Here is a 26,507-nt window from a genome sequence, read left to right as displayed (position 1 = left end):
ATCTTTCATAAAATGGAGCCAGCAGCCCCGCTTCAGGGACTCCCCCCTCCCCCTGTTCCCTCTACGCCAGGATTCTTCCCCCCACTTCCATTTCCCTCCAGATCCCACCCTGCACAAAGTTGCCTGTTCTGCCGAAGTGCCTATTTTTGGCTAGGGGCCCAGTTTTATAGCCCCAGCTATAGGTCTTGGCAGTCACAACTTTCGCTCTCCAGACAGCCAAGCCGGGTCCAACAGCCTTCCCCACCCCAGAGAGGGGGTGCGGGGGCTCCCTCTGCAGCCTCAACCCGAAACCTGCCCCTCGCCTTACTTGGTCTGATGCCTGGGAACCCAAGCCTGCTTCTTGCCCTACTTCTTAGAGTCCACCAGCTGCAATGGAGTTGTTAGGTGTTGAAAATCCATGCCGGGTTTTTACTCTTTCAGAGAACATAAAATTCAATTTTTCTCCTCGCACCCCCTCCCCAAAAGCAAGACTTTGAGGCGTTTATAGATACAAACCTCCCCCTAACGCTTCCCTCCGCCCCTGCTGCCCGGTCAGCTCCAAGCCCCTGTCCCGGTGGCCCAGGATCTTCTGCTAAGGGTCTCATTCTGTCCCGCGCTCCAGTCCTGGCTTGGCGTGCCTCCCTCGCCTTTTATTGTAGGTCTGGTCTCCCAGGGTAGCGGCCTCATTGCATTCCCTTCGCAGCGCCCCTGGATCCAGAAACCGCTTTTACCTGTCCGCTCCGGTGCAGCCAGCACGCCGAATCCCGTCGTACCCGAGTCCAGCCCTCCTTTTGCCCCTCCCCCTTGCACGTCGCTGCCAGGAAGATGAGGGCAGCCCAAGTCGCCTCAGCCACTAAGCATCCCCCTTCCAGAACTCCCCCCATGCGAACCCAGGTCCCGGGAGTTCCGGGCTGGGTCTTGCTTGTTTTCACTGCGTTAGGCCTGACGCATTACTCCGTCTCCCAAGAAAGAATCCGGCCCGAAATTTGCGTGCCCCGGGTGCGTTTGGGCTTGTCGCATCTACCCCCCAACCCCCAGCTCCAACACCGTTCCTCCCATCTTTATCTAATCCAACTCGGGTTTTGCACAACGCTTCCAGATCTCCCCATTTGCGCCCTCCTTCCCCGGGCTCGGCGCCTTTCCTTTTACTTCACTGGAAAATCCGCTCCGGGTCTTCCTTACGCCTGTCTCCCTTCCCCCACTCCCCGCTCCGAAGCGGGGCTCCAGCACGTCGCTTTCCCTCTCCCTGCTTTTCCAGGGAGGAGGCGAGAGGAGGCGAAAGGAAGGAAACTCCAGCACGGGTTTTCGGGCCGGCTCCTGGGGCGCTCAAGCGGGTTGCGGCGGCCAGTCCCGGGCGGCGACTCCGGGCCGGATTTTGCGCGCGCCCTCCGCCCCCCTCCCGGAGCGGGTGCGCCGGGGAGAGGGGAGAGCAGGCGGCTTGTCCTTGCTGGTTCCCGGCGCCGGCTCGGTCCGCGCGTCCTGCGGTGCCCACGGGCCCGGCCTGGCGCCCCCTCTCCGGCCGCGCCGCCCCCCTCCGCCAGCTCCGCGCCGCCCGCCCCCAACCCGAGCTCCCCGCGGCCAATGCGGGGAGCCCGAGCCGTCGGCGCGGGAGCTATCGGCGCTGCGGTGCCCCCGCCCCGCCGTCTGCCGAGGAGGCCCCGGCTGATGGGGCCGCGCGGGCCCCGGAGCGGCGCCGCCGAGCGGCGGGGGCCTGCAGGGGCGCCCCGGCTGCCCCGTTAACCCCTCGTCCACCGCCGCCGTCGGAGGGGGCTGGGAAGTCGCCTGGGCGCACACGTGCCGCCTCCGTCGGGGCCGCGGAGCTGCGGGGGAGATGCGGGCCGCTGCCGGCGCCGCCTCGGGGCGCTCCGCCTCGCCGCAGCCCCCGGCGCTCTGACGCCGCCCCCGCCCCACAGCCTCCCTCCCCGGGAGGGGCGCAGACCCGATCGCCCCCAGTCCCGAGCCTCCGCCGCCGCGAGGGGGCCGCCTTTGGATCCGTGTAATCCGCCTCTTTTTTTTTTTTCTTTTTTTTTTTTTTTTTTCTAATTTTTGGTTGGTGGCGGCAGTGCTGGGCCAGGGGAAGGAAGGGACACGGAGGCCGCCCTCGCCCCGCCACCTCCTACCAGCTTCCCCCCAGCCCCGGCTCCGGGAGATGTGCCGGGCGGGGGGCCTGGGTTCGCCGAGCCGCAGGAGAGACACGCTGGGCCGACCCCAGAGAGGCGCTGGACAGGTGAGTGTCTGCGGGCCCAGGGCGAGGGGCGAAGCCGCACCTGGGCCAGGTGTGCGGGGCGCGCGGAAGAGGGGAGGCGGGAAGGATGGGAGGCCCGGGCCTGTCCTGGCCGCGAGGGCGGAGGGGACGCTGGAGCCGCGCGGGGCACCGCACCTGAGCGGGAGGGGCGGAGGGGGCAGCCCGCACCTCACCCCCACTGGCGAGGGGCCCGGGAGGGGCGGCCCCCACGGAGCTCCCGGGGCGCGGGGGTGCGGACAGGCGACCGCAGGGTGCCTGGCGGGGGGAGGGAAGCGCGAGTGTGACCGCGCGTGGCTGCGTGTGCCCGCGCGCGCGCCAGCCTTTGTGGGGAAGCGGCGCGGCGGTGCCTGCGTGTCCCCGGTGCGTGTGCGCGCGGGTGCTTGGCGCCCTGTTTGTGTAGGTGTCTGGGTGTGAGCGGAGGGGGTGCGTGTGCGTGTGCGCGCCGCGCGCCGGCCCCGGGCCCCAGAGGACCCGTGTCGGGGATTGGCACCACAGGATGCTGGGCTAGGGGGTTGTTTTTCTCTGGGAGGCAGTGGCGCGGGGGATGGGGAGGGGTCCGTCTGGGTGTCAAGCCGGCCGCAGTCCGGGGGGCGCCGCTGTCAGGAAGAGGGGGTGCAGCCAGGCAGCACCTTCTCTCCGTGGTGCCGGGTTAAAGCACGGGAGGCCGGCAGGTTTGATCCACCCGGATTATTCGTGCTTTGAGGACAGCTCCCCACCCCCACCCCAGGTGCGCATTGGATTGAGCTACGAGGGTTCAGTTGTCATCCTCCCATCTGACGGTCCTGGGACCCGAGTCCAGGCCTGAAGTGGTGGGGTGGGGGGGTGCTGTGTTTGCTCCAGCCGTGTCCAGAAAATGCCCTCCCAGGTATCTCTCCAGTGCACCCCCGGCCCCCATCTGAAGACAGCCGCTGGCTACACACACCCCTGTCCCTACACTTCCAGTCCAGGTCCTCACACTGCCCCATCCCTGGCCAGCACCTCACTGTACCTGCCTGGACCCTTTCTTCCTGTTCCAACCCCCATCCACCCCCAGCCATGGCAGCTGCGTGGGTGTTTCTGTATCCCAGTTCCAGGCAGGGCCCCCTTCTTCCGCCTGGCTTCCACTGGACTCAGAGCTGGGGTCTGTCTTCCCACATCCCACATCCCAACATGTGTGCCTGGGGGCAGGAGCTGGAGGGGTTCAAAATGGCTGCCAAGATGGCTGGCTCGCTGTCTCTCTCTCGCTCTCTGTCTTTCTCTATATCTCTCTCTCTTTCTCTCTTCCCCTCTCTGCTTGCCCGGCTCCCTTATCCTGGCAGGGAGTCACTGCTTAGAGGAGGTTGGACCCAGTGGGGCACACCTGAGGGTGAATGTATATTCCGGGCCGTTGACCTCCATGATGTTTGGGGACAGACCATTGGTTTCTGCTTCTCTCTCCAACACCCCAAGGGCTGCCATGTGCCTAACCTGACCCCAGACCCCACTCCTTCACCCTGGCTCACAGCCTGAAAGCTCCCTGCCCTCCACCTGCTCTCCAGGGCCTGGCCCCCTGAATTGATCAACCCCACGGAGGGTCCACACCCCTCATTCTCTTCTCCAGTCTGCCCCACGGCCCGTGGGCAGGGGATTGATTCTGCGTGGGCCCCTGTCAGGCCCCAGCTTTGGGGGGCAGGTGACTTCTCCTTCCTCCCTGCTCCCCTCCCACTAATGCCAAATTTATTACTTAAAAGTAGGATGAAAACAGGGAGAATAAGAGGTTTACAATCTTCATTATCATATCGAGAAAATTATCCGTGATTTTCCTAACTAGCAATTTGCCTGCCATGCCGTTCAGAACTGACTTGCCCATTAATTACAGAGATGAAAAATCATCTGGAATTCGGAAAAGGGAACTAATTCCATGGCTGGCAGCGATCGCACCCGTGCACGGAGCCACATACATGTGCGACATACGTGTGCGCTCACACGTGTGGGTCCCGGCCCTCCTGCTGGTCTTGCCACCATCTTCCTACCCAGCTTGGTGACCTCCCTTATGGCCTTGCTCGGTCCACCCCATGTGTTTGTGGCACCTGCCCTGGGACACCCCTGCAGGCCCTCTTTCTCTCCAAGGGGCGCCCATCTCAATCCCCACTTCTGGGAAGCTTGCGTACCCCGTGATCACCCACGCTGATTCCTGCTCTTGGGGGTGTAGCTGGCGCCCAGGGTTGGGGAGGATGGGGAGCTGGGGACCAGCACACCTGGGCTGTGGAGCCTGCAGGGAGGGGGTGGGAGGGGGGGACTTGAAGCCCAGCTTCTATTCCCAGCCTGCCCAGGGGAGCCCTTTCTCCTGGGGGGCCTAGTAGGACCCTGTGGGCAGGTTGGGGAGGAGCCTACAGGCGCCTCAGCTGCACGGGAGTGTGTTTGCATCTAGCAGTTTGGGCTCCTGGCCGGTGGCGTCTCCACCTGCATGTGAGGCTGTGTGATGCTTGCAGGCATCTCGGTGGGGAGGGTGGCAGCGGGTGCCCCTCAAGAGGAACGGGAGGAGTGGGAGCACTGCCATCCCCGCTGGAGCATCGTCTTTGCCCTCCACCCCCTCCTTCCTCCCTGGCGAGACATGTGGCCAAGGACACACAAGGCTCTGGGTTCTGTGTGGGTTCCTCTCACGGATCTGATTTCCACATGCCAGACACTTCCCCTCCTCCAGCCCCTCCGTGGGGAGGCAGGGAGAGGGGCTCCCGAGGCGGGGGTTCCCTGGGTCTGAAACCCTGACCCCAGTGACCCTGAAGGTGCCATGGCAAGACAGACAGCTCCTCCCAGGCTGGGTTTGGGGCAAAGTGGTTGCTATTGGGCACCCTGATGGAAGGGGAGAGACGGGTCCTGGAGTGAGGTGGGAGGCCAAGTAGAAACATGGAGGGGGTCCCGGTGTCCCCAGAATCCAGATGTCTGTCTGTCTCCACCTGTGCATAGGTGTCCTCTGCCTGTGTGGCCTGGATGGTGATCTAGCCAAGGGTGCATGTGGCCACGTGACCATCAGGCACATCCGGTGTTCATAAGGGTCCCTTGTGTGCTGGTGTTTGTGTTTTGCAGAGGGGGTGGTCATGCTGGGGGAGGTAGGGCTGCAAGAAGGAGTAGCTGTCTGTGTGCACACATGGAGCTGTCTGCATCTTTTGTGCACCTGCAGTTGTGTGCTCAGGATTTCTTGGAGCAAGGCTGGGTGCACCTTGTCATGCAATCTGCACACACTTGCCAAGTGCCTTCCCCACCCAGCACCATGCGGGGGGTGCCATGGGGGGTGGTGGCCACGTCCTGTCCTCATGGAGCTCACACTCTAGCAACACGTATGGGGTTTCCATCAAAGCTCTCCTATCAGCTGGGCGTGGTGGCTCATACCTGTAATCCCAGCACTTTGGGAGGCTGAGGCGGGTGGATCACCTGAGGTCAGGAGCTTGAGACCAGCCTGGCCAACATGGTGAAACCCCATCTCTACTACAAGTACAGAAATTAGCCAGGCATGGTGGTGTGCACCTGTAGTCCCAGCTACCAGGGAGGCTGAGGCAGGAGGATTGCTTGAATCCAGGAGGCAGAGGTTGCAGCGAGCCGAGATTGTGCCACTGCACTCCAGCGTGGGCGACAGAGCAAGACTCATTCTCAAAAAAAAAAACCCAAAACAAAAAAGCAAAACTCTCCTGTCATGCGAGTTGGGGGAGAAGGCATGTGTCTCCTTTTCGAGGGTAGCCCCAAATTCTGACTGCAGTAGCCCACAGGCTTGGACTGTCCTGGGGTCTGGCCCTTCATGGTCTTTCTGGGCCACCTCCTCCCTCCTCGTTGCTCCTCCAGTGTGCTAAGTGTGATCCTACCCTGGGGCGTTTGCACTGCTGTTCTGCCACCTAGGACCCTTCCCCAGATATTTGCGAGGCTTTTTCTCCCCCACCCTCTTGAAATATCACCTCCCCAGTAAGGTTTACTCCCAGGCACCTTCTGCAAAGTCTCAGCTTCCCACACCCCTCCTGATGTTCAGTACAGCGGACGGCTTTTCACATAGTCTGTAATTTCCTGGTGTTCTGCGCTTGTTTGTTTACTGTCTGTGTCTGTGAGGAGGATCCAAGTGTGCGAGGATGTTGTGATTTGCTTTGCTTTGGGAATCCCAGGTGTCAGCAGTCATCACTGGCCCACAGTGTGCGTTCAAGAAGTCTTACCTGACCCAGGTGTGGTGACTCACACCTGTAAACCCAGAATGTTGGGAAGCCGAGGTGGGAAGATTGCTCGAGGACAAGAATTTGAGATCAGCCTGGGCAACATAGCAAGACTCATTTCTAAAAAATTTTTTTTAATAGTTGGGCATCGTGAATATGCACCTGTAGTCTCAGCTGCTCAGGAGGCTGAGGTGGGAGGATCGCTTGAGCCCAGAAGTTTGAGGCTGCAGTGAGCTATGATTGCACGAGTGCACTCCAGCCTGGGTGACAAAGCAGGATCCTGACTCTTAAAAAAAAAAAAAGCCCCTGCCTTCACTGTCTCCTGTTCCAAAATTTGGGGGGAGATAAAAATTCAATAAATAGATGCCCAGGCCAAAAATAGCCTTGCCACCACCCCCCCTCCCCCGCCAAAAAAAAAAAAACCTCAGAATAGTCAGTGCCCCTCCCTCAGAGGCTAAAAATACCCTGCAGGTCACAAATGATCAGGTCAGGAAGCCAGGTGGATTCTCCTTCCTGTCCCTTGAGGTGAGGGGTCCGGAGCTGGCTTTCCCAGACAGGATTTCCCAGATGATTTCCATTACTCCTGACTTTGGCACTGCATCATTCTCTGTGGGAGGCTGTCCTCTGTACTATAGGATGCTCAGAGGCCACCCTAGCCTCTTCCCGATGGATGTCAGTGACACCTCCAGCCCCACAGTTGTAACACCTCAGAAAGTCTCCAGACATTGCTAAACATACTGGGATCAGGGGCAGAATTGTCCTGGGTTGGCAGTGATGGCTGTAGAGTAGAGGTTGCCAGTGGGGCAAGGTGGCCCACGCCTGTAATCCCAGCACTTTGGGAGGCTGAGGCAGGAGGATCACTTGAGTCCAGGAGTTCAAGACCAGCCTGGGCGACAAAGCGAGACCCCCTTCTTTACAGAATAAAAAACTAAAAAATTAGTTGGGCATGGTGCTGCACGCCTGTCGTCCCAGCTACTTGGGAGGCTGAGGCAGGAGGATCACTTGAGCTGGGAGGTCAAGGCTGCAGTGAGCTGTGATCCCGCCAGTGCATTCCAGCCTGGGCAACAGAGCAAGACCCTGTCTCAAAAAAATATATACATAAATAAAATAGAGTAGAGGTTGGCTGACTTTTCTGTAGAAAGCCCGATGGTAAATCCTGCAAGCTTTGCGGGCCGTAGACGGGTTCTGTGGGCTGTTCTCTTTTCTCTTCTCTTCAGTCCTTTAAAAATGTAAACACCATTCTTAGCTCACCAGCTGTACAAAAGCAGGCGGGGGCCTGGCCATGGTTGGCCGACCCTGCCCAAGATCGCCCCCTAGTGGCTTCTGGGAGTGAAGGCTGGGCAGAGGGGCGGCCCCATTTGGGGAGCAGTTGTGTGCTTAAAGTACAAGGCGAGTCCCGCACCGTCTGTTCCCGGCACCTCCCTGCTCTCACCTGCTCCCACTCTCCTCACCAGCTCACGACCCGCTTCTTCGATGCAGCTGCCACCGTTATTCAAACATACAGGCACGGTCCAGCCCCAGGGCCTTTGCACGGGCTGTGACCCTGCCTAGGATGCTCTTCTAACTCTCCTGAACTGATCACCTGCGTGCTCCTCCCTCAAATTCACAGAGGTTTGCTAAAATGTCATCTTCTTCAGGGGAGATGACCTTTCTTGATCATCCTGTTGAAAATTGCAACAGCCGGGCACAGTGGCTCATGCCTGTAATCCCAGCACTTTGGAAGGCCAAGGTGGGTGGATCACCTGAGATCAGGAGTTCGAGACCAGCCTGACCAACATGGTGAAACCCTGTCTCTACTAAAAATACAAAAATTAGCTGGGCGTGGTGGTGGGTGCCTGTAGTCCCAGCTAATCAGGAGGCTGAGTCAGGAGAATCGCTTGAACCTGGGAGGCAGAGGTTGCAGTGAGCCAAGATCACGCCATTGCACTCCAGCCTGGATGACAGAGCAAGACTCTGTCTCAAATAAATAAATAAATAAAATAAAATAAAATAAAATTGCAACAGCCGGGCATAGTAGCTCATGCTTGTAATCCCAGCACTTTGGGAGGATGAGGCGGGAGGATTGCTTGAGTTCGAGACCAGCCTGGGAAACATAACGAGGCCCCCATTTCTACAAAAAAATTAAAAATTAGCTGGGCACGATGGCACACGCCCTGTGGTCCCAGCTACTTGGGAGGCCGGGGCAGGAGGATCCCTTGAGCTCAGAGGCTGTGGTGAGCTATGATCCCACCACTGCACTCCACCCTGGGCAACAGAGCGAGACCCTGTCTTTAAAAATACGATTAAAAAAAAGAAACACTCCCAAACCCACACACACTCATAGCCACTTTTCCTGGCTTTATCTTCTTTCACAACACTGGTACGCTATAGAATCGACTTTTTTGTACCCAGCTCCTCAGTGTCTGGCACATAGAAGATGCTCCAAAAAAGATGTGTGGAATTGCCGAAAATTATTTCTAACCCCCACAGCCACCCTGGGATGCTCTCGTTCCCCAGCTCCCCCGTGGAGAGACAGAATTGAGAGGAGTGATGTGGGTGTCCTGTCTTGCCGACATGACGGTGCACAGCCTGGATTTGAACCTGCAACTTAAGGGTGCTATGCCCGGGGCCTCTTCTCTCCTGCCCTGCTAGGCACCATGCCCCCATCTCCTGGTCTCACCCTGCCCCTTAACTGCCGGCATCTGATGAGGCAGGGGGATCCCGCATCTGTGCCCTCTGCTCGGGCCCTAGCTTCTAGAACTCTTTTCAGCTCTGCTCTGCTGAACTCAGAGTGCAAAGCTTGGGGCTGGACAGTGAACACTTTGGAGTGGAAACAGACCACAGGCCACAGGCCACAGGACCTGCCATGATGGTGAGCACAGCAGAGGTGCAAGTCAGGGAAGGCTTCCCGGAGGCGGGGGCTTCCCAGCTGCAACCTGGAGGGGGAGGAGGGGTATGGTGGAGGGGAAGGAGCATCTGTGAGAGAGAGGGGCTGCCCTGAGGTCAGACAGAAGGTGGTGGCTCAAAGGGGAGGAAGGAGAGATGTTTCACAACTGCACATGGAGAGAAGCTGGAGGCTGCTGGCTGGCCTTGTGACCGTGAGTCTGTTTGGTTTGTCCGTGGGGCTGCCAGGGCCTGTGGCAGGGATGGGGGTAGAGGTAGGGGGTTTATGTCAGGATCCAGATGTCAGGGTGAGAATGTTTAGCATGAGCTCCCTCTAGCTGCTACATGGGAGAGAGCCATAGTTGGCAGGAAGGGAGGCCAGGAGGCCAGAAGGGAGGCCAGGAGGCAACCAGCAAGGTGAGGGCCAGAAGCAGCCAGCACTTGGTGGAAGCTTCAGGTTTCTGGCTTTGACAGCCCTGTGGACAAAAGGCAAGGGACAGGTGGGGTAGGGAGTACCCTCCACTCCCAGCAACCCTCCCCACACACAGTCTGATCTCCACCTCTGTGGCCAGAGGACACCTGTGAACACCCGAGCCAGATCCCATCCCTCCTTTGTTCAGGATTCCCAATGGCTCCCACCTCTCTAGAAAGCCAAAGTCCTCCTTGAGGTCCACAAGGCCCTGCATGGCCTCTGTGACCCCCCTCCCCAGCCGCCCTCACCTCCTTCCACTCTTCCCTTGCTTGCAGGGCCCCAGCCACATCTCAGCACATTCCTACCCCAGGACCTTTGCACGTGCTGTTCCCTCAGCCCAGAATGCTCTTTCCACAGGTACCTAGATGGCTCACCTCCTCAAGACCTCTGCCGAAATGTCACTTTTTAGGGGAGGCATTTCCTGGCCACCCTGTCTACAGTTGCACCTACACGTATACCCCCTCTCAAGCACACCTTCCTCCATTGCACTTGTGACCAGTTGGGAACTCGGTAAACATCCACTGAATAGATGATCTGCTTTTTGGGTCTATTTCATCTTCATTCATTAAACAAATGAACAAGCATCCACTCCTTGCCCAGGGCTGGGTATGCAACAAGAGCCAGCCCAACCCACAATGGTACTTTCCCCTCAGAGTCCCTCGATGGTGGGGAAGACAGACGTTTAACAGCTGAGCCCAAGTCCAGTTAGGGGAGCAAAACACAGGCCCTGTGTGCTGTGAGAGTGGATATGAGAGATACGAATGCCATCCTCTGGGCAGAGCCCTTTGGAGGGAGAGCAGAATAAGGAACTGTGTGTGAGAGAGAGACAGACGCTGAGTAGAAGTGATGGGAAGGTGGCAGGACAGCAGGGCCTGAGATGCCATGTTAGAGCATCACAGGCAATAGGGAGCCATGGAGGGTTGTAGGCAGGGAGGGGTGTAATTGGATTTCCATTTTGCAAAGATCGTTCTGGCCTCAGGGTAGAGACTGGATGGGACAGGGGTGGCAGATAGATGGGGAGACGAAGGAGAAGGTGTCGGGGGGGTGCAGGGAATTTTTTAAACGACCCCTACTGCTCTGCAGTCTAGTGCTGCTTGGTGGCTGGGGTGACCTTTATTTTATTTTATTTTATTTAGAGACGGAGTCTTGTTTTGTCACCCAGGCTGGAGTGCAGTGGCATGATCATAGCTCACTGCAGCCTTGACTTTTTGGGCTTGAATGACCCTGCTGCCTCAGCCTCCCAAGTAGCCAGGACCACAGGTGTGTGCCACCATGCCTGGCTAATTTTTAAATTTTTGTAGAGAGAGGATCTCACTGTGTTGCCCAGGCTGGTCTCAAACTCCTGGCCACAAGCAATTCTGCATTGGTCTCCCAAAGTGCTAGGATTACAGGTATGAGCCACTGTGCCCAGCTCCAGGGTGACCTTTAAAAGGTTCTTCATTGAACAATTATATTTCAGCTTCCTGCTTGTGCCAGGCACTGTGCTGAGTGTAGTATGCAAACCCCACCCTGCAGAGCCAGCATCTAGTAGCAGAGAGTTCATAAGCAAATAAAATGCATGGCGTGCTGGTGATAGGTATGGAGAAATCAAGTCAGGACACGGCATAGGAGTGCGGGGACCAGCAGGACCTTGCCGAGCTAGTGATGTTTGAGGAAAGACCAAAAGGAAGATGCAGGAGGAGCTGTGAGGGGATCTGGAGAAGAGAGAAACAGCCCGTGAAGAGGCCCTAAGGCAGAACAGTGCCTGGTGTTTCACATTGTACAGGGCCTGTTTGTTTTTTGTTTTTGAGATGGGGTCTTGCTCTGTTGCCCAAGCTAGAGTGCAGTGGCATAATCTCAGCTCACTGCAACCTCCACCACCCGGGCTCAAGAGATCCTCCCACCTAAGCCTCCCGAGGAGCTGGGACTACAGGCGTGTGCCACCATGCCTGGCTAACTTTTTGTATTTTTGGTAGAGACAGGGTTTCACTATGTTGCCCAGGCTGGTCTGGAACTTCTGAGCCCAAGCAATCAGCCCGCTTCAGCCTCCCGAAGTGCTGGGATTACAGGTGTGCACCGCCACATCCAGCCCAGTGCAGAGCCTTTGTATGATACAGACTTTGGCTTTTGGTCGAGTGAGGTGGGAGCCACGGAGGGTTCTGAGCAGAGGAGGGAAGCGGCTGACTTAGATGCTCACAAGTGCCCTCTGGTGGCCATGGGGGAAACATACTGTAGACAGTTTCATTTTGCAAAGATTGTTCTCGCCTCGGGGTAGAGATTGGATGGGACAGGGGTGGCAGATAGATGGGGAGACGAGGTGTAGACAGTGAGCTGGGGAAGTGGGGTCCAGCCAGGAGATGATGGGGCTGGACCAGAGAAGCTGAGGAGTGGCGAGAGGTGAGTGGACTCTGAAGGAGTAGCCACAGGACCTGACGGGGCTGGATGTGATGTGAGGGGAGAGGGATCCAGGATGACTGTCCGGTTCCTGAGCACCTGGAGGGACTGGGCTGCCATCCGCTGAGCTGGAGGATGGGGCAGGGACTGGAGATGCCGCGAGAACCCTGCCCTGCCCGAGGACCATGTACCTGGGCCCTCTCTGGGCACGTGCTCTGTCTCTGCGAGGTAGGTCTGTTAGTCCCTGAGCAGCGATGGGGAAATAGGTTGAGAGAGGCCAAGTGCTTGCTCTGAAGCTACACAGCAGATTGAAATTCAGGAGCTTCGACTCTCAGCTGGTCCTTCATAGTCACCCCGGGGCCTGCAGCTTCCTTATGGACCTGCCGGATGCCTGAGGGCTTCCTGGAGGAGGCGGGCTCATGGGCGGCTGGGTTTGGGGAGTGGGCAGGAGGCAGGAGATGCAGCCAGAGGGCTGTGTGTGGAGGGGCTGGCTGCTGCCAGGAAGGGAGGAGACCATGAAGGGGGCTCAGATCCCAGATCCCCACCTTGGTTCCCCCCCACCCCACCCAAGGCACTCAGACTCCCACCCACTCAAGCGCGCAGAGGGTTGCCATGGCAACTGCAGGCTAGGGCAGGCTAGAGGCGCCCCCTCTCCCCCAGCAGCCGCTTCTCCTCCTGTTGCTCTCCCCATCTCCATCCCAGGGCACCCGAGGACAGAGTCTAGGCCTCAGTGGCCCACCCTGCCGCACCGACCCTTGACTTGAGACAGACGTAGGGTTTAGATGCGAACATACAGGCAGGTGTGCAGCCCCGTTTCCCATGGGTGAAATAGGGTCGCCTATGGCTGGGTGCAATGGATTCCTGGGTACACCTGTAATCCCAGCATTTTGAGAGGCTGAGGCGGGAGGATCGCTTGAGCCCAGGAATTCAAGACCAGCCTGGGCAACATGGTGAAACCTCATCTCTACAAAAAACACAAAAATTAGCCAGGCGGGGGTTTGTGTGCCTGTAGTCCCAGCTACTCAGGAGGCTGAGCTGGGAGGATCACTTGAGCCTGGGAGGATGAGGCTGCAGTGAGCTGAGAGTGCACCATTGCACTCCAGCCTGGGCAACAGAGCAAGATCCTGCTGTCTCAAAGGAAAAAAAAAAAGAGAGAAAGAGAAGAAAGAAGGAAAGAAAAAGAAAGATACATAAGGTGACTGGAGACTACTGAGGTGCAAGGGGGGGACAGACAGGTGTGGGCTCACCTGGCTTCCCAGGTGTAGAACGTCCAGGCGTGACCAGCTCTGAGGTTGCATAGACACTCAAATACAGTGTGGGCCTGGGGGTGGGGGCTCTTCTGGCCCCCCAGGATACCCCCACAGCTCATCAAGCCCAACCTGGGGAGCCAGCCCTCCCTGGGTTCAAGCCCCCTTACCAGTTGAGTGTCCCTGGGTATATCTCTTCAATGACAGGACCTCACTTTCCTCCTCTGTAACCTGTGGGTACAAGCATCTCTCCTTCCTAAATGGTTATTAGGATTACATGAGCTACATGTGGAAGCTGCTCGGGCTGGGACTTGGAGGTGTCCGCCACTGTCCCAGGCATCTCAGGTGGTTCCTTGCTGGAGAGCCCAGCTAGATGCCCACCCTGTCGTTTGCTGTTTCCTGTAAATGGTTTCTTTAAAGTTCTGCGGCTCAGGCCCTTGCCCCCATCTCTGCCTCCCTCCTCACTCTCTGTGTGTCCTGACTCCCTATATGAATTTCCTAGGCTCCCACAACAAATTACCACAGACAGGACAGCTTTAGCAACAGAGACTTTATTGGTTTTTTTGTTTATGTTTCAGAGATGGGGTCTTGCTCTATTGCCCAGGCTGAAGTGTAGTGGTGCGATCACAGGTCACTGCAGCCTCAACCTCCTGGGCTCAAGTGATCCTCCCACTTCAGCCTCCTGAGCAGCTGGGACTACAGGTGCATCCCGTCATGCCCAGCTACTTTTTTATATTTGTTTATAGAGCTGGGGTCTCACTGTGTTGCCCAGGCTCATCTCAAACTCTTGGGCTCAAGCAATTCTCCCGCCTTGGCCTCCCAAAGTGCTGGGATTACAGGCGTGAGCCACTGCAGCCAACAACAGAATTGTGTCGCCTCCCAGCTCTGGAGGTTGGAAGTCCAAGATCAAGTTGTCGTCAGGGTTGGTTCCTTCTGGGAGCCTTCAGGGAGAATCCGTTGCAGGCCTGTCTCCTGGCTTCTTTTGGTCATTAACTGGCAATCTTCCCTGGCTTCTAGAAGCATCACTCTGATCTCTGCCTTCATGGTCACATGGTCTTCTGTGCATGTCTGTGTCCAGGTTTCTCCTTTGTATAAGGGCATCAGTTGTTGGATTAGGACCCACACTAATGACCTCATTTTAACTTGATTATCTCTGTAAGGACTCCAGATGTTCCCAACACAGTCACATTTGAGTTATCAGGAGTTGGGACTTTAACATATCTTTTGTATTTTTGACATGGGGTCCCACTCTCTTGCCCAGGCTAGAGTGCAGTGGTGCAATCAGAGCTCACTGCAGCCTCAACCTCCTGGGTTCAAGCAACCCTCCCACCTCAGCCTTCCCAGTAGCTGGGACTACAGGCACGTGCCACCGTGCTCGGTTAATTTTTGTGTTTTTTGTAGAGATGGGGGTCTCACTATGTTGCTCAGGCTGGTCTCAAACTCCAAGGCTCAAGTGATCCTCCCACCTTGGCCACCCAAAGTACTGGGGTTGTAGGTGTGAGCTACTGTGCACTGTGCCCAGCCTGACATTTTTTTTTTCTTTGGCGGTGGGGGTCGGGGGCTGTAATTCAATCTGTAACACCTCCCCCTCCAGAGGTCTCAGGGATGGTCAGGCCTGGGTCTCCCAGGGGACACCCACCACCTGCCAAGCTGAGGCTGGTCCCTGGGGGTGTCTGGAGCTTCCTAGGGGAGCCACGCTGGGGAGAGGGCGTCGTGCTCCTGGGGAACTCTCTGTACCCCTAAGGCAATGGCACCCTGCCTGTGGGGGTCAGGCGTGGCCCCCCAGGTCACAGGGCAGATGCCCCATCTCCAGCTATCCTCACTGCCATCCTTAGTCACTCCCCTGTGACTAAGTAAGTTTTTGCTTGGGGACCCACTGTGTGTTCAGGGGACCAGGAGACAGGAGTCAGGGAAACCAAGTTCCAGCCTCAGGAGTTTCCATTCTCCTGGGAGTAGAAAGAAAATCTAGAAGGCTGGGCGCGGTGGCTCATGCCTGTAATCTCAGCACTTTGGGAGGCCGAGGCGGGTGGATCACCTGAGGTTGGGAGTTCGAGAGCAGCCTGACCAATATGGCAAAACCCCATCTCTACTAAAAATACAAAAATTAGCCAGGTGTGGTGGCCTGTGACTGTAATCTCAGCTACTCAGGAGGCTGAGGCAGGAGAATCACTCGAGGTTCTTCAATCACTTGAGGCAGAGGTTGCAGTGAGCCAAGATCACGCCAATGCATTCCAGCCTGGGCGACAGAGCAAGACTCCGTCTCAAAACAAAACAAAGAAAAGGCGGGGAGCAGTGGCTCACGCCTGTAATCCCAACACTTTGGGAGATCAAGGCAGGCAGATCACCTGAGTTTGGGAGTTCAAGACCAGCCTGACCAACATGGCAAAACGTCGTCTCTACTAAAAATACAAAAATTAGGCAGGCGTGGTGGCGTGTGACTGTAATCCTAGCTACTCAGGAGGCTGAGGCAGGAGAATTGCTTGAACCTGGAAGGTGGAGATTGCAGTGAGCCGAGATCGTACCACTGCACTCCAGCCTGAGCGACAGAGTGAGACTCCATCTCAAAACATAAATAGATAAAATAAAATAAAGGAACTCTAGGAGTGGTCAAGTAAAAGTATAGAGCAGGGATGGGATGGATGAGGTTATGGACTAAATTGTATCTTCTCACCTCCCTCCCAAATGCAGAGGTTGAAGCCCTGACTCCCAGCGTGAGTGTATTTGGAGGTAGGCCCTTGAGGGAGGTAATTAAGGTTAAATGAGATCTTAAGGGTGGGGCCCCCTACTCTGAGAGGACTGGTATCCCAATAAGAAGAGAGAGGCCGGGGCTTGTGGCTCATGCCTGTAATCCCAGCACTTTGGGAGGCCAAGGCAGGAGGATCGCTTGAGGCCAGGAGCTCAAGACCAGCCTGGGCAACATAGTGAGACCCCATCTCTACAAAAAAAAAATCAAAAAAGTAGCTGGGCACAGGAGCACGCACCTGTAGCCCCAGCTACTCAGGAGGCTGAGGCGGGAGGATCGCATGAGCCTGGGAGGTTGAGACTGCAATGAGCCGGGATTGTGCCACTGCACTCCAGCCTGAGCAAGAGAGCCAGACCTTGTCTCAGAGAAAAAAAAAAAAAAGAGAGACAGCAGGGATCTGTCTCCCTTTATGCATGTCTAGAGAAGAGGCCCTGTGAGGTTATAGTGAGAAGGCGGAAGAGAATTTCCACAGAAACTGAATTCGCTGGCACCTTGATCTTGGCCTTCTGGCCTCCAGAACTAGGAGGAAGTAAATTTCTGCTGTGTAAGCCACGCAGTCTGTGGTACTTTGTTATGGCAGCCCGAGCTAATGGAGAAGGTGACAATGGGGACAAGGGATGCTTCACCCTGTCTATGTGCCAGGAGCATCCCGAGTGTCTCGTGTGTGAATTTGTCCTGTTGCACAGCTGCCCTCTGAGGTATCCCCGTTTTACCAAGAAGAAAACAGAGACACAAGAGGTCACAGCATGGCGAGGGATGCACAGGCAGGTGGTGACTGCAGGGCACTGTGATACAGGGTGGCGGAGGCCCATGTCTGCGTCTCTGGGGAGGACACCTCTGAGTCTGAGGGACACAGATGGGGACAGGCTGAGGCTGCAGGGTGGGAACCCGCATGGCTGGAGGGAGACAAGGCGGGAGTCAGAGGTGTTGGAGGGGTTAAAGCAGAAGACCCACCACTCAACATTGTCTTTTGTTTTTGTTTTTGTTTTGAGACGGAGTCTTGCTCTGTCAGCCAGGCTAGAGTCGGTGGCGTGATCTTGGCTCACCGCAACCTCTGCCTGCCAGGTTCAAGCAATTCTCCTACCTCAGCCTTCCGAGTAGCTGAGATTACAGGTCCCCGCCATCACACTTGGCTAATTTTTGTATTTTTAATAGAGATGGGGTTTCACCATATTGGCCAGGCTGGTCTTGAACTCTTGACCTCAGGTGATCTGCCCTCCTCGGCCTCCCAAAGTGCTGGGATTACAGGCGTGAGCCACTGTGCCCGGCCAAGATTGTCTTTTAAAACACCCCTCTGGAATGGATGAACCTGGAGGACATTATGCTAAGTGAAATAAGCCAGACACAGAAAGACAAATAGTGCGTGACCTCACTTATCTGTGGAATCTAAAAAAGAATTGAACTCGTAGAAGCAGAGTAGAGCCGTGGTTATGGGGGTGAGGGCACAGGGGAAGGCGGGAGATGTAGGTCAAAGGGTACAAGCTTTCAGCTTTCAGATAAACGTTTTAACAAGGCAGAATGGCTTGGGCCTGTAATCCCAGCACTTTGGGAGGCCAAGGCGGGAGCATTGCTTGACGCCAGGAGTGCAAGGCCAGCCTGAACAACATAGCAAGACCCTGTCTCCACAAAAAAATTTAAAATCAGCCAAGCATGGTGGCACACGCCTGTAATCCCAGCTACACGGAAGGCTGAGGTGGGCGGATCTCTTGAGCCCAGGAGTTCGAGGCTGCAGTGAGCTATGATGGTGCCACTGCACTCCAGCCTGGGCAACAGAGCAAGACCTCATCTCTAAAAAAAAAACTTCCAGAGACCTAAGGTACAGCATGGTGACTATAATTAATAATAGCAGGCCAAGTGTGGTGGCTCATACCTATAATCGCAGCACTTTGGGAGGCCGAGGCAGGCAGATTGCTTGAGCTCAAAAGTTTGAGACCAGCCTGGGCAACATGAGACCCCATCTCTACTAAAAATACAAAAATTAACCAGGCACGGTGGTGCCCACCTGTAGCCCCGGCCACTTGGGAGGCTGAGGCACGAGAATTGCTTGAACTGGGAGGGAGAAGTTGCAGTGAGCCAAGATTGCGCCACTGCACTCCAGCCTGGGTGACAGAGCAAGACTCCGTCTCAAAATAATAATAATTATTATTATTATAGCATACTGTTTTCTTGAAACTTGCTGAGGAATTAGACTCAAGTGTTCTCACCATGCACACCAGAAAGGTATCTAGGTGAGGTGTTGGATATGTTGTTAGTTAGCTTGGTTGTAGTAATCATTTCACAACACATAATGGATATCAAAATATCATGTAACCTTAAATATATGTAATTTCTATTTGTCAGTGATGCCTCAGTAAAGCTAGGGAGAAAATAAAAAGGACCCTTCTGTGCAACAGCCCACATATCCATTACCGATGACTGGATAAAGAAAACATGGTCCACCCATGCAGTGGAATACTATGCAGCCATAAAACGGAATGAAGCTCGGATCCAGGCTATAACGTAGGTGAGCCTTGGAAACGTGGCGCTGAGTGAGAAGCTGGACACAAAATAAGGCCAGGAATGGTGGCTCACACCTGTAATCCCAGCACTTTACGAGGCCAAGATGGGCAGATCACTTGAGTCCAGGAGTTTGAGGCCAGCCTGGGCAACATGACGAAATCCTGCCTCTACAAAAAATACAAAAATTAGCCAGGAGTTAATTTAGAGGGGTCATGTGACTATAGTCCCAGCTACTCAGGAGGCTGAGACGGGAGGATCACTTGAGCCTGGGAGGTGGAGGTTACAGTGAGCCGAGATTGGGCCACGGCACTCCAGCCTGGGCAACAGAGTGAGACCCCCATCTAACTGGGGGGGGAAAAAAAGGCCACATAGCCTGTGATTCCATTTGTATGAAATGTCTAGAATAGGTAAATCCATGGAGACAGAAAGTAGACTATAAGTTACCAGGGCTGGGCGACGAGGGGAGTGGGCGTTATTGTTCAGTGGGTATGGAGTTTCTATTTGGGGTGATAAAAAAGTTTTGGAGGCTGGGCACAGTGGCTCATGCCTGTAATCCCAACACGTTGGGAGGCCGAGGCGGGTGGATCACTTGAGGTCAGGAGTTCCAGACTAGCCTGGCCAACATGGTGAAACCCCGTGTCTACTCATGGTGGTGGGCGCCTATAATCCCAGCTACTCAGGAGGCTGAGGCAGGAGAATCGCTTGAACCCGGGAGGTGGAAGTTGCAGTGAGCCAAGATTGTGCCACTGCACTCCAGCCCCGGTGACAAAGTGAGACTCCGTCTCAAAAAAAAAAAATGGAGGTGGTGCCTCTGGCTGCCAGGAGAGCCTGGACATCAGAGGCAAAGGGGCCAGAGGGCACTTGGGGAGTGGCCAGGGCCCAGGACTAGAGGGGCAGATGCTGAAGACAGATGTGTGGACCAACACTGGGGTGTTCTGGAAGTATACACAGCCCAAAGACTTACTCTTGAACTGGATTTAGGGGTGAGAGAAAGAGGAGTCAAGGCTTTCAGCTCCTGGGGTTCTGGCTGGAGGGCCTGGAAGGATGGTGGCACTGTGCACTGATGTAGGGGCTTGTATTGGTCTGGTTGGGCTGAAGATGCCTTGGAGTTCCCGGTGGAAGTATACATGGCTCAGGGGGGGCTCCACTCTGGAGTCTCAGCATTCTAGGGTGCAGCCTGGGAGGAAGAGAGGGACTGCCTCTTCCGTGGGTGTCTTTGTGCCCTGACTGGCGCCAGGCTGTGCACGGCACCCTCTGATGGGGCCTGTGTTGGCCCAGCGTGTACGTGCACTGCTGTCCTTACCAGAACCCTGCAGAATAGCAGCGCAGAGGGAACCAGGGCCAGGGAGGTGAGGAGACCAGCTCAAGGTCACACAGGGCACGTATAAGGCAAAATTGGGATCTAGACCCATGTGGGTTCGCTGCCCACACAACTTGGCATCGGGTGGCTTCCCTGCCTTTTTTTTTTTTTTTTTAATTAAGAGAGGGTCTTGCTCTGTTGCCCAGACTGGAGTGCAGTGGCAGGATCATAGCTTACTGCAGCCTTGCAAACTCCTGGGCTCAAGTGATCCTCTTGCCTCAGCCTCCCAAGTAGCTGGGTGCCACCACGCCAAATTAAAAAACAAAAAATTTGGCCGGGCGCTGTGGCTCACGCCTGTAATCCCAGCACTTTGAGAGGCCAAGGTGGGCTGATCACGAGGTCAAGAGATCGAGAACATCCTGGCCAACACGGTGAAACCCCGTCTCTACTAAAAATACAAAAAATAGCTGGGCGTGGTGGCGCATGCCTGTAGTCCCAGCTACTCAGGAGGCTGAGGCAGGAGGATCGCTTGAACCCAGGAGGCGGAGGTTGCAGTCAGCCGAGATCGTGCCACTGCACTCTAGCCTGGTGACAGAGTGAGACTCCGTCTCAAAAAAAAAAAAATTTCTAGAGACATGTTGCCCAGGCTGGAGTGCAGTGGCACGATCATAGCTCACTGCAGCCTTGAACTCCTGGGCTGAAGTGATCCACCCACCTTAGCCTCCCAAAGCACTGGGATCACAGGCATGAGTCACCGTACAAATCCAGCCATTTTTACTTCCCCTAACCAGTTCCTCTGCTAGGATGCCTGTTGCAGTGTGAAAGAAAGCGCTTGGAGACCCTGGGAGGGGAGTACTCCTCAGCTTGGGAACACTGCCTCCACTGAACCTTTCTGTGGCTGGGCAGTTGGGGGAGAAATGAGGAAGTTGAAATAAGGAAGCCACTCCCCATCCCTAAAGTAACATGCTGGAAAATGATCTGAAAGTGACACTGGCCATGTCTAGTCACAGATGTGGGGGGAGATGCGGATGGGGGCTGGTGGCGGCTGGGGGAGTAACACGCTGTAAAATGATCTGAAAGTGACACCAGCCGTGTCTAGTCAGGGATGTGGGGGGAGATGCGGATGGGGGCTGGAGGTGGCTGGGGGGGATTTACTGAAGAAGCTGGGGCAGTGGAGAGGGAGCTGGTATCAGGAGTGGGCATGAGAGGGGAAGCGGGCAGAGAGCTACAGGGCTGGAGAGGGGGTGTTCAGGGCTGTCTTGCAGATATTATCCTCCCATTTCCCATGTGAGGAGACTGAGGTCTGGACCAGGTGTCCTGCCCTGTGGGGATCTTTATTTATTGAGGGCCTGTGCCGATTTGTTTTATTTTATTTATTTATTTTTGAGACAGTCTGGCTCTGTTGCCCAGGCTGGAGTGCAATGGCACAATCTCGGCTCACTGCAACCTCTACCTCTCGGGTTCAACCAATTCTTGTGCCTCAGCCTCCCGAGTAGCTGGGATTACAGGCACCCGCCACCACGCCCGGCTAATTTTTTGGTATTTTTAGTAGAGACGGGGTTTCACCATGTTGGCCAGGCTGGTCTCGAACTCCTGACCTCTGGTGATCCACCCGCCTCGGCTTCCCAAAGTGCTGGGATTACAGGCATGAGCCACCGTGCCCAGCCGTGTGCTGATTTGTAAGGGCCTCTCTCAAGAAGCTCGTGTTGATAAAAAGGTAATTTCAGGTGCTCACTTGAGAGCTGTGAATTAAAAACAGGGAAAAGGATGGCGGGTGAGGGCAGCAGGCGAGGACTGTTTTGTTTGCAGGGGGCCAGGGTAGGTCACTCTGCAGCGGTGACCTTGCGGCTGAGCCCTGAACAATGAGCAGCCGCAGCCAACATGCAGGGATCCTGCTTGGGGGCTGGAACTGGAATGTTGAATGTTTCAGGAACAGGAGGGAGGACAGAATGGGGCTTGGAGAGCTTGGTGGCACCAGTTCACCCACAGCCTCTGGGCTCTAGTGAGGAAATGAGACCCCAGCAGAGACCAGGGGGTCAGTTAATGTTCGGATCAACATCATTATGTGGTCCCTTAGCTCTGAGTGAAGGGCGGATTGGGAGGTGGGCAAGGAGGCCAGGACAACATACAGGTGACATAGGATGGTGGCATGGGCCTGGGTGCTGTGCTTAGAGCCAGAAGTGGGCAGGTCGCGAGATACTTGAGAGGCAGAGCCCACAGGACTTGCTGATGGCTTCTGTGAGGGGGATGACAGGGAAGGTGAGGAATCAAGGCAGAGTCTCAGCTTTGGGATCTGAGATTCATTCAACAAATAATTCATTGCCGCGTGCCAGGCCTATTCTAAAAGTTGAGTATATGAAGACAACAGTGGTGATGGCCTCACGCAGTAATCCCAGCACTTTGGGATGTTGAGGCAGGAGGATCTCTTGAGGCCAGAAGTTCATGTTCAGCCTGGGCAACATAGCAAGACCTCATCTTTGCAAAATAAAATAAATTAGCTGGACGTGATGGCGCATACCTGTGGTCTCAGCTACTAGGGAGGCCGAGGCGGGAGGATCGCTTGAGCCTGGGAGGTGGAGGCTGCAGTGAGCCATGATTTCACCACTGCACTCCAGCCTGAGTGACAGAGCAAGACCCTATCTCTAAAAAAAAAAAAAGTAAAAGTTGGGGATACGGCCACCATGAGCAAAACAGTTCAATGATCCCTGCCCCATGAAGAGGACATTCTATACACCAGGTGAATAGTTCCATCTGAGCAATGGCCTGAAGGAGCCGGCCATGTGGACAGTGGGTTGGCAGAAGCTACAGGTGGAGGAAGCGACAGGTGCAAAGGCCCTGGGGCAAGGCCTGCTGTGGTCCAGGAATAGCAGGAGTGGCTGGAGCAGACATGGGGTCAGGGAGCTAACTGGGCCAATTACAAGGGTTTTGGTTTTCAGCAGGGAAATGGTAGTGGGGGCTCTGATGAGAAATTCCAGGCTGGACATAAGAGATTTGAAAGTGCTGGCTCAATGATGGTACTGAGAGCCCAGGACAGCCTGAGATGGGACTGGCTGGGATGACAGCTGGATGTGACAAGAGCAGGGGTTCCCATGCTGGAGGGCCCGCCTCAGAGAATGTGTGTTTCTGGCCAGCACAGTGGCTCACGCCTGTAATCCCAGCACTTTGGGAAGCCGAGGCAGGCGGATCACGAGGTCAGGAGATCGAGACCAGCCTGGCCAACATGGTGAAACCCTGTCTCTAATAAAAACACAAAAAATTAGCCAGGCGTGGTGGCGAGCGCCTGTAATCCCAGCTACTCTGGAGGCTGAGGCAGGAGAATCGCTTGAACCCGGGAGGCACAGGTTGTAGGGAGACGAAATCGCGCCACTGGCACTCCTGCCTGGGCGACAGAGGGAGGCTGCGTCTCAAAAAAAAAAAAAAAAAAAAAAAAAAGCAAGACTCGCAAAACACCGGATTCCTTCTCAGCTTTCTGAGCTGAAAAGCTATAGATCCTCAAGAAGAGAAGAGTGTATGTAAGTACTTCTCAACCAGTTTACCTCTCTGACCACTCTTACGGTGTTTGGGGGCAAAAAACTAAGGATCTAGACTCCCTAAACCGCTCGCTGGGTCCTTCTCTCCCCACAATGCACCGGGGCCAGCAGGAAGGCCGCTCCGACCCCTAATTTTCCCGCGAATTCAGTTCAAAGAGGCGGCCGGGCCCGCGATCGGCAGCGCGCACGGGCCAACCAAGCCGCGCCTCCGCGTGACTGACGGGGGAATCCGCGGGCCAACGGGCTGGGCGGCCCGGCGGCGCGCGCTCCCGCCGGCCAATCAGAGCGCCGGGCGAGGGAAGTGGGCGGAGCGGGGCTCTGAGGAGACACTTTTTTTTCCTCCCTCCTTCCCTCCTCTCCTCCTGCCTTCCCTTCCCCTTTCCTCCCCTCTCTCCTCCTTCCCCCCTCGGTCAGCCGGAGCCTGCTGGGGCGAGCGGTTGGTATTGCAGGCGCTTACTCTCCGGGGCCGCCCGGCGAGTAGCTGGCCGGGGGAGGAGGCAGGGACCGCGATGGCGCCTCAGAAGCAGGGCGGTGGGGGAGGGGGCGGCTCGGGGCCCAGCGCGGGGTCCGGGGGAGGCGGCTTCGGGGGTTCGGCGGCGACGGCTTCGAGCGGCAAATCCGGCGGCGGGGGCTGTGGAGGCGGTGGCAGTTACTCGGCCTCCGCCTCCGCGGCGTTACCGGTGAAGAAGTCGAAAATGGAGCACGTCCAGGCTGACCACGAGCTTTTCCTCCAGGCCTTTGAGAGTGAGTGCGTGCGAGGCTTTGAGGGCAGGAAGACCCACTGTGCCAACACCGGGGATGGGACACTCTGCTGGGCCCCCTTCCTCCTCGGGAGTCCACTTGTGTGGTAGTGGAGGGAGGAATTGAGGGGATGTCCCCCTTTCGGAGATTACGTCTCCAGGGGATCCGGAGTCCAGGGCCTTGGGAGAGCTGGAAAAGAGAGTCCGGGTGGGTTCTTGACTCCCCCAAGATTGACGCAAGAGGCTCGGGACTGGGGCCCCACGTTCAGAGCAGGCGGCTTTTAGATGAGGAGGTAGCAGTTGAACTGAGCCGCAGTCACATCCCGAGACTGGTTCGTTTTCTTTCATGCCTTTCGGACTCTATAAATACAGGGATTTCGGTTGTAGCTTTTGAGGGGCAAAATGAAGCCTGTGAAGGGATAAGTGCAGTGGAACCGAAGAAATTGTCCTTAGTCTGAAATGCCTTCGCGCTAACTTGGTGCTGCAGGTTCATATGGCACCTTTGGATGCTTAAAACCCTTCAAATCTATCCACCCATTTTGTGGATATGTAAACTGAGCCAGAGAGTGGTCAAGCATCTTCTCTGGAGACGACCCCGGAATTCTGCTTTTTCTACCTGGCTTACAGAACATTTTCTTGCGTCAATTTCTGTTTCTAAGTTCTGTCTGGAAGGTGAAACTGACTTATTTGGAAAGGAGAGCAAGGTGTCTGGAAACAAACAATAGAATTTATTAAAAACATCGTGACTATAAATAATCCTGATTGTTCTTTAAGGAATGTTATATCCTGATTGGTTTCCTTTTTTGCTTTTGTGTGTTATAATTTGGGTGATCTTTAATAGCTAAATAATCTTACAGAAACTTGAATAAACTTGGCTCTACCGCCCAGTGTCCTTATTTACAATTTCACTGTGGCATATATTAAGGGCATGGTGTCAGCTGTGCTTAGAAAGACGCATTACGTTGTTTAATACCCTTCCTTCATTCTCTCTCATTAGTGCTTCATGAAATTCTAATTGGAACTTAATAGAAGGAATTTCAGTTTTTATGGAAACGAATATTGAACCTGCTTCAGAGAGATTCACATTATTCACATATTATATTTCTTAATATACTTTGAAATATCTGGAGAGGCTTTAATTGGAAATAGGATGGAGAACTGAAGGGCAGTGGTGACAATAATGATACTTGTTTGTACCCCTTCTAAAGTATCTCATCTCCCTTTAGTTAATTTAAAATAAAACTAACCAATTGAAGATTTAGGTGGAAATTTTAAAAGTTCTTTCTGAATGTTAAGAGAAGACACATCCTCCAAGAAAGTTTTAAGTATTTGCGTTCTGATGAGTCGACCTCAGGGAAGTCAAGTGTCATTAAGAGCTAGATCTGGTCATAAAACAACTTGAAGTTGTTTACTGGAAAGTTTAAATACTTGAATGTGATTATTCACATGGTTATTTCTATTTGGTTTATTCTGATACTGCTGTATAATGACAACGTGATACTAATAGGTCATTAATGTAACTAATAGTATATGTATTTTTCATCCACTTAAGTCCTGTATAACAAATTACATTTTAACTAATTTGAAATTTAATTCAACTCATTTTAAGCGTTAGACGGTTTTGTGAATCTGTCAATTGTTTAAAAAATGTATTGAGATAATATTTATATTGAACAAAATAAATACAACTTTAAATTATAATTAGGAATATTTATTGAGAATTTTTGCTGCAGTTTGTGTCCGAGATTTATTTCAACATTGACTGACTTTTGAGTGCAGTGGATCCCACCTGTAATCCTAGCTACTCTGGAGGCTGAGGCAGGAGGATCTGTTGAGCCCACGAGTTTGAGACCAGCCTGGGCAACATATCAAGACCCCTTTTCAAAAAAAGAAAAAAAAAATCTTGACTGACTTTCATCATACCTGTATTAGGAATGTCTGGATCTGTATTAGGATGTCATCATATCTGTATTAGGATGTCATCATATCTGTATTAGGATGTCATCATATCTGTATTAGGATGTATTAGGATTCTGTTTTGGCTGACTACTATTTTTTTTTTTGAGACGGAGTTTCGCTCTTTGTTGCCCAGGCTGGAGTGCAATGACGCAATCTCGGCTCACGGCAACCTCCGCCTCCCAGGTTCAAGTGATTCTCCTGCCTCAGCCTCCCAAGTAGCTGGGATTACAGGCATGCGCCGCCCCTATGCCTGGCTATTTTTGTATATTTGGTGGAGACAGGGTTTCTCCATGTTGGTCAGGCTGGTCTCGAACTCCCGACCTTAGGTGATCTGCCCACCTTGGCCTCCCAAAGTGCTGGGAATACAGGCATGAGCCACCGCGCCTGGCCGGCTGACTACAAATTTT

General features: G+C 54.8%; 1 protein-coding gene and 1 pseudogene across 6 annotated transcripts in view; one reads left to right on the top strand and one right to left on the bottom strand.

Moving 5' to 3' along the window:
* LOC100991242 (leucine-rich repeat-containing protein 37B-like) overlaps positions 1–26,507 on the bottom strand; it is a 423,125-nt pseudogene that overhangs the window by 53,078 nt on the left and 343,540 nt on the right.
* The window catches only part of LOC100987117 (polycomb protein SUZ12-like), a 46,736-nt gene continuing 43,688 nt past the window's right edge, over positions 23,460–26,507 (top strand). For 2 of the 6 annotated variants that reach the window (XR_010110659.1, XR_010110660.1), the window contains exon 1: positions 24,131–24,145. Coding sequence is in view for 4 of the 6 variants with exons in the window: in XM_063599147.1 (XP_063455217.1) it covers positions 23,911–24,145 (235 nt within the window). In the remaining 2 variants the exon portion in view is untranslated. Of the gene's footprint in view, positions 24,146–26,507 lie in introns of all 6 variants that reach the window. The other 4 variants (XM_063599147.1, XM_063599145.1, XM_063599146.1 and 1 more) reach the window with 4 other exon arrangements.

Source organism: Pan paniscus, chromosome 19 (assembly GCF_029289425.2).
Source record: "Pan paniscus chromosome 19, NHGRI_mPanPan1-v2.0_pri, whole genome shotgun sequence".
In the NCBI taxonomy this organism is placed as follows: domain Eukaryota; kingdom Metazoa; phylum Chordata; class Mammalia; order Primates; family Hominidae; genus Pan; species Pan paniscus.
This window is presented reverse-complemented; position numbering and strand designations above follow the sequence as displayed.